Raw genomic sequence first — 7,872 nt, 5'->3', positions numbered from 1 at the left:
GACGTGGCTTATGTAGTGGTCGGCATTCCTACGTGCTCCGACTGATCCCCACTGGAGATTATATGAGGGGTCTTGGAAACTGTCGTGACGCTTTGGTGACGAAGGTCACAGGGGTGACTATGGAAGGATTCCATGGTAGTCTCTGACTCCCTCCAACTCAATCAATATCAAGAACATGTCGTGAGCATGGGGTTTGGTTAGGCTTGGTTGAGTTTGTAAGAAAAGATAGTAGGTTGAGGGGCTTCATTGATTAGTAAACCTACGGTGCTGGTAAGGTCGGGACCGTGGTCGTCCGTCTCCGCTTTGCCGGCCGATAAGATCACTGAGATTGACCAGCCAGCTGGGTAGGTTTGGCTATTCCTTTCTATTGAAAAGGAGTCAGCTGTCTGCGCGAGTCACCTTCCTTAGGCTCCGAGTCACCTTCTTCTAAGCTCCGCTGGACGACACGGCATTCTCGTTCTATAGGCCGGCCGTACTTGTTATGGTTCCCCAGGATCCAATAAATCCACTTAGGTCTACGTTGCCGTGATATTGTTCTATGGAAGCGGGTGGGCTGCTTTTTAGAAGTTCGGCCCGGTTTTTCATTAAAAAAATCAAAAAGGGGGGGAGGGATTGACCTTTCTAACGCATATTCTGTCGTACCGGCATGGCCCCACTGATTTGTTTTCGACCGGAGCATCAAGCAGCGCAACCCGGTTCTACTTGACTAAGCCCCGTGCTCGTCCAAGGAGGGAGTTTGCTTTACCCAACTCCCCTTTTTGATAACAAGGCAAAAACCTCCGACCCGACATTCATGAGTTTCGAATGAAGAATGAAGAGTGCCCTGCCCCTCTTTTTGTCCCCTAAATCTTGGATTTGGAAGTTGGTAAAGACCCACCCCTTGTTTAAGTCAGAATGAGTCCCCGAGACATTGGCTTCCGCCAACAGTGAACTATTAAGGATCGCATCCCGCGCATATTATACATTATAGCCTGCAACTAATTCAGCTTCCCCTTCTGGGAGATCAGACGGAGCTCGATTAGTTTCTGCTAGACGAGGAATAAGGAACATAACCAATACGGGGAACAAGGGAATACCGGACCATATCTGCTTTTGCGCCATGACAATCTCACTCGAATTACAGGGACCTACACATATTAGTACAGTATACCGGGGTCCCCGGCCAGAACCACACGTGCAAGTTTCCCTGCATGTGGCTCGTCCGTGCTTTTACCCGAGGCGCTGCCTGCGACTCTGCATGGGAGAAGAGGGCTGAACTACAAACTTTCGTGTTCAGAGCATTGCATTGTCTAAGGGAGTAGGGTGAGTAAGCTGCGCCTACCAAGCTAAGCTTTCGTCGAAAAGGCGTCACTGCTTCCTTTTCGGCGCCCGCCCTTTATTTAGATGTTGGGGCAAGGCAAGCCCAAGGAAAGTCTAGGTTGGCGCTCCATCTCGGCCGGCATCCTGCTCTCGAGAGGGTGTGGTCCTTGAGCGAACTAGTCATGTGCTGTGTTGCCCCAACGCAGGGGCATTTGGTGAGGAGCTACGGTCCGGTGGTTGACAAGCCACTGATCGGAGGCAACTGGACTGGAGTGCTTTCATCAAATGATGCATGTGGGCTGAGCCATTCCCATCCCAAGTGGTGGCCCGATTCGGCCTGGCCTGGTCGGAAAGAGATTCTAAATCTTGAATATGCGCACCGAGAATAGATATCTATGTTAGCTAGCGGGGGCGGGCTTTCCCCTGGTAGTCCCGCTGCGTCCTCTGACAGTCCGTCTCGTCTCATCTTTCTTTGGCTATACTTGTAGCCAGCCATATTAGCTCCACATTCCACCCTTTTTGATTTCTGACGAAAAAGGCAGTCATCAGTCGCCCCCTTTCCTATTTAGCTTTGCTTGCTGCCTATTATGAGAATAGGTCCCGGTTCAAGTAGCCCGCCTTTCATCATCATCTATACCAGCTGCCACGCACGATCCCATAGGAACGATTTCATCGCCCTAAGAAGCAGAACGCGCCATCACCTACAGAGTCTTGGAACTGAAGAGAAATCCATCTCTATACAAACTCTTTATGTTCTTGATATTGATTGAGTTACGAGAATGAAGAAGCTAGCACACCTTTTCTCTCAATTCAAGTTTCCATTCAATAAGTGCATCAAGTATTTCGTATAGAAAGAAAAGGAACCACTTCTCTTCTCTTAAGTATATGAAAAATAGCTTTTTGGTCCCTTTCGTCCAGAGGTTAGGACATCGTCTTTTCATGTCGAAGACACGGGTTCGATTCCCGTAAGGGATAGGTACTTATTCCCGGCCGGCGGTATCAAGAACCCGGATAGTCAGTAGGAAACTCCAATCTGCAAGCGGAACAACGAGTTTAGAAGGCACGTTCTTGAAAGAGCAGGCTGACTATGAAACTCATATAAGGCTCGCGATCGGGTGCATTGTTGACTCTGGGGCGGTTCCATAGGCGGCTACTCTAATACGGATCAAGTTGGGCTATATATTATGGCAAGTTGACCCTACTTTCCAATTTCGTAGATAGAACAGTTCTAGTAGAAGGTTAACCCGGCCTTCCTAAGAGTACTAGGTTAAAGGGGAGACCTCTAAAGCCCAGAAAGAACTATCCTATCCCTTTAGGAATCCAAAAGCGTTGTATCTGTGGATCACTGACGGCTATACCCAATGAGCAAAGTAGAAAGAGCCTAGGAAAATGCATCTTCTCCCTATTCAGTCAGCAGTTGTCCATCGACTAGTCTTACTTACCGCACCGCCCGGCGAAAAGGGATTTCTCAGTGAGAGACCCACGAGAGCGTGTGTGCCAGTGACAAAAGAAGTGCGAGACGATCTGGGAAGTGAGGGATGCCCTTCCTGGGTATCACGAGCGGCGAGGCAGGTACGGCTGGAGGAAAAGCAAGGCAACAGGGTGCTAGGTTTAAGCAAGTATTGTCCGTCCGATCATTGGAATCGGCTTAGCCGAAAAAGGCAGATCTGGTTTCACTAGTAGGAAGAACACCCTTCTAAGGTGAAGGTATTCCATTTCTAAGAAGGAAGTTCTATATATTCGAACTAGATAGAAGCTCTAAAATGGAAATCGAAAAGGAACCCCTTGTCCGTCCAGGTACTCACCCCGCCGGAACTCGCAATCAAACATAGGGTTGGCAAACTAGGAAGGCACAGAAAAGAAGGCAGTTGCGAAGGAGAGCAAGGTATTTTTGAATTTCCTCAAATTGATGAATCAATGAAGTAGTTGAATTGAAGTAAATGTGCCTACGAAAGAAGAGTTTTCGATATGGATATGCGAACAGGAAGAAAGCAAGCATATATTACTATTGCATTGGCAACGAACATCGTCAAACAAAGATAGCTGTTGAGGAGGAAGACCTGGATAGGGAGCCGGTTACGAATAAACCTGGGACTAGGAAACCCCGAACTACGAATGGAAACACTTTTTCAAGCAGGGGTAAACGGATCTAGTTAGGAAGCCGGAGATGGAAGAGAGGGTGTCGTGTCGGATCTTCAATCGGGGCAAACAACGGATGCTCGGGATAAAGCTGGACTTCGATTGGTTTTTGATGGATATGAGCTTTCCCTGAATAAGTATCAAAATATGCTTCCTAAAACAGCATGCGCAATGGTGGGCCGAGTACATAGCATAGCGTATATCAAGTATCCAACGCCTTCCGAATAAGGAATGGAAGCCGACTTAATAAAACTACATCTTGCTGATGTAGGTGTAGACAGGTATTCTAAAAGGAGTGAAAATATTGGGTGTAAGGATTCTTCTATGCAAACATTGACCACTCGTATGGTAGCCTCACAACCATCTACAAGGGAGACTTCCACCTCAACCTGAAGTTCACCCACGTGGAGCCTTTACTAGTTGGAGTGGTAAGACTACAACCGATCCTCTTCCCCAATGCCAGCGTTGTATGTACCACCTGCCTTCTACCCTAGCCGGCCCAATACCTTCTCCGCAGGGACCTCAACAGTCCACTACTTCTGCTGCACAGCCTAGTTCTTCTACACCAGCAGCTATTGCTCCTAATGATCCATCATCAATCTGCTTCACCTGTCAACCCGAAGTTGCCATTTCCAAAACGGTTTGTGAAGTCAACTGAAGACAAGCAGATTGCAAAGTTTCTGGATATGATGACAGATATGCAGATTACCACCCCCATCCTTGATGGTGTCTTACAGGTGCCGATGTATACATAGTTCTTTAAGGACCAGCTCGCAAAGAAGCGAAACATTAACGAGCCAGAACTGGTTACTCTTACTAAGGAATGTAGGGCACTCGTTCAAATAAGCTACCTCTCAACTTAGATGAGCCTGCCAGTTTCAGTATTCCATGCTTGATAGGAAGTCAAACTTTCCATGCTTTATGTGGTCTTGGGTCTACTGTGATTCCCTTCACTGTCTACGAGCCACTACCATTGGGTGATGTACGGCTGACTAGCATCACTCTCCACCTTGCTGATCAGGATCCGGCAGACATTTTGGGTGATATCCCTGCAATAGTTGGTAACTTCGCATTTCCAGTTGATTTTGTTGTCTTGGAGATGTAGGATAAGAGCTTTCCTATTTTTTTGGTAGACCTTTTCTAGCTACTGCAGGGGCTGTCATCGATGTGAAAGATGCTAAGCTCACGCTTCAATTTGGTGAGGAGAAAGTCTCATTTGACATTAGGTATATCTTCCAACTCACCTTCCTCACTGTCCAGACCATAGTAAGCAATATGAAACGAGTCACTTAAGCCCTAGTAAAAGGCTACTCTTTGAATCCCCTCTTTAAGGCATATAAAATTAGTACTGTTCCTGAGCTAGCTTAAGCATATCTCGAGCGAGTGAGTTTCCCTCCATCAAGTTCTAAGCGATCAAATAAGGTCCTTGCTCTCGAGCCAATGCCAATACCAATAGAGAGGGTCTAAACGAAGGATTCAAAGGAGGTTACCGGTTAAGGGCAAATGCAATCTCTGAGCCAGTTGGAGAAAAAAGGTAATCAAAGAAAGTTTCAGTTGGACTTTCCCTGCCAACCCTACCCAAATTTCATACCCTGCGGTTTTCGTTCCTCTATTTATATTTCGTTCCTCGAATCGAGACTTTCTTTATCTAGGATCTCTGGTTTAGGGTACTCCATCGAGTTTAAGTTTCTTCTTCTAATGGCTGTGTCCGTCTAAGGTGGCTATTTGAGCGATTTAAGTATCGCGGTTGTCTTGAGCTCTGGATTGATGGACGGAAACCCGGGGCTGGGTTCGATTTCAACTCGGAGATAGCCGGGTCTATAGTAAGAGCCGCTTTGTGAACAGCATCGGATGACATAGCCAGGGTAGCCGCAATAGAGCAATTATGCCTTAAGCCCAAAACTCTTCCTTCTAGGGATCAGATCAACCTAAAGCACCATCAGTTGTGGATGAATCCACAAAGTCTTTCTACTTAGCTCGTCAAGCGAAGTAGCTATCAACGGCTTTAGCATGACAACTAGAACATCAAGCCATGGTAAACTGCCAAAGCTTCTGTTGTAGTGTAGCACCAGGGTTCAGCCTTCTCCTTGCCGAGTTGCATCGCCCGCATCGTGTTCAATTGGAAAGTCTGGCAAAGGCGCTTCCAACTCCTGGTTCAGGGTCTGAGGTTACCAAACAAAGATGAATCCTGCGCAATCAGAGATTAAGCCATAAGATCCCACCCAGAAACTGGAAGAGTCGGGGGCACCTACCGAAGGAGTCTTCCCTCCATCGATTCAATGACAAAATAGCTCTATTGAGAGGGCCTTTGACAACCCTCTTGAATGTGGCTCGCTCCTAGTTTTTCTTCCCCCGCCCGTTCTATCTAGGCTGGTGGCTATACCAGATTTCGTGTCTGATCGAACTTGAAACTAGCCCATTGAGCTTCTTGGATTCCAAACCAGAAAGAAGGTTCGCACACAAGAAAATAGAGTTGGAATGAAAGATGGGGTAAAGATGAACTTTATTCTCCTAGCTGCTCTCCATCCAGCAAGTTACTCTCTTTCAAAAGATGACAACTCAAGATTACCAATCAAAACCAACGCTTTTTCTTCTCCTATAGCTTCATCATTACATCTTTCACTAGTTGTTGGATGTGAGTGATGAGATCGATCCATGGAATTTTTACCTCACTCACATACTTTGGAAGATGAAGAAATTCTCTTGAATTTACTTATGGGCTGGCTCTACATGTGGTCAGATGGGTTCCCCTCTTCAGTCATTTGGTACCTCTCCAACGCTTCCTCCTATTCCTATTGATCAGATCAAAGCCAAACCTATCTAGTCTTGCACGTTGTCACCCACCGCTCTTGCCAAAAACAAAGAAATTCTATCTTGGGAACTAAAAAAGAATCGGAATGGGAAGTATTTATTTCTTGATTCTCCGGCTAGCATCCTTACTTCCTTCTTATCTGGTTGGAAACATACTTTTCATCGGTTCCGGGGGAAGACCAAAGATCTTGCGCGACCAGAAAAACTCAAAAGAGAAAGAGAGGTATGCACTGTGAAGGAAGCCCTCTGACCCACTCTTCCTTCCCCCTACCTACCCATAAGGTAAGTAGGGGCCTCGGCATCTCTATTTCCTGAGAAACCTACTAAAACTACTTCGAGAAACCTACCAATTCGAGAAACAATACAAACCTACCAAAAAAAATTACTAGCCTCCCTTTTTGGGTGGCTTCCACTGCTTGTGCGAGTGAGCAATTATATTTCGGATATCCTGGGGTTCTAAGATCTCGAGCAGAGGAAAGTCCCGGGGGAACGTGTTTACCATGAATAGGATCTCCCCAGGCTCAAGGAATGCAAGAAGTCTGTCTATCTTGCATTTTAAGCCAGGGAAATCCTTATATTCTGAGCACTAAATCCACATTTTAAAGGTTTCTTTGTAATTGTCAGGCGACCCCCCCGCTCCGGAGGAGAAGCTTCTTCTATGGCTATGGCCAAAAGGAGAAATAGTCCTGTTCATTATATGGCTCCTAGAATCCAAGGCATTTCGTCGGAATACATGCTGTCTTTTCACCTTTGTAGTCCTATGCATAGTAAGTACTATAGCCCCAATCATAGCAACTAATAAAATCAGACTAGAAACCAAAAACCAGACGGAATAGTAGGTATAAAGTAAATTGCCCAATGTTTCCAAATTAGTCCAACTCCGTACCTTTCCGGCATAAACCGTATATCTCAGAGAGGTCGTATTTCTGTGGGTTGGTAGTAATGGAATGGTTTCATTATCTAAAATGAAGAACATTTCCCACCAAAAGATCAGTCCAATAATACCACTCACTGGTAAATAGCGCAATACTTCTTCGTGAATCTCCGCTATTTGAATATTGAACATCATAACCACGAATAGGAATGAAACGGCAATAGCTCCTATATGAACTACTGGGGAGATCATAGCGGAGAAGTCGAGACCTAACAAAATAAGTAAACCAGAAGTGTCGCAAAAGACTAGGATGGGAAACAAAACGAAATGTACCGGATTTTTAGCACGTACAACCATCGAACCAGAGACCAAAGCAGGGCTCGACAAAACAGAAAGTATCATGGTACGTCGTCCTCCCTTGAAATGGAACTTGAATGCTGGAGCAAGAAGACGCATTCAAGTCGATCTATTACAACCAGCGCGGTTGTTCGTATTTCATTTTCTTCTTCCAAGCCGACGCTCTTCTTATAAAAGAAAGCACTCACTGAATTACTTACTGAATCTCGTCTTTCTCTCGGTGCCGAGAATTTTTGACGTGTCCGGGTCGACCAGAGGTTCGGCTTGCTTCTCCCCCACCCTCGCCTATGAAATGGATAACCCTTGCTGCCATAGCAGCAGGATTTTAAGGGCTTCTGTTGAAGCGGAATAGGAGGAAGCCATGCATTCTTGAAAGAATCTCCAACCCCCCC

At 46.1% G+C, this 7,872-nt stretch overlaps 1 protein-coding gene across 1 annotated transcript; it reads right to left on the bottom strand.

The window, feature by feature from the left end:
- Positions 1 to 6,472: 6,472 nt before the first annotated feature.
- LOC119342190 (NADH-ubiquinone oxidoreductase chain 6-like) lies at positions 6,473 to 7,694 on the bottom strand. The gene has a single exon (XM_037614032.1). It carries the CDS (start codon positions 7,577 to 7,579, stop codon positions 6,836 to 6,838), a length of 744 nt encoding a protein of 247 aa, XP_037469929.1. The 5' UTR covers positions 7,580 to 7,694; the 3' UTR covers positions 6,473 to 6,835.
- Positions 7,695 to 7,872: the final 178 nt, after the last annotated feature.

Source organism: Triticum dicoccoides, chromosome 7B, assembly GCF_002162155.2.
Source record: "Triticum dicoccoides isolate Atlit2015 ecotype Zavitan chromosome 7B, WEW_v2.0, whole genome shotgun sequence".
Classification (NCBI taxonomy): Eukaryota; Viridiplantae; Streptophyta; class Magnoliopsida; order Poales; family Poaceae; genus Triticum; species Triticum dicoccoides.
This window is presented reverse-complemented; position numbering and strand designations above follow the sequence as displayed.

Coding starts and splice junctions, on each gene's coding strand:
- LOC119342190 (XM_037614032.1), bottom strand. CDS start 7,579: ATGCGTCTTCTTGCTCCAGCATTCAAGTTCCATTTCAAGGGAGGACGA.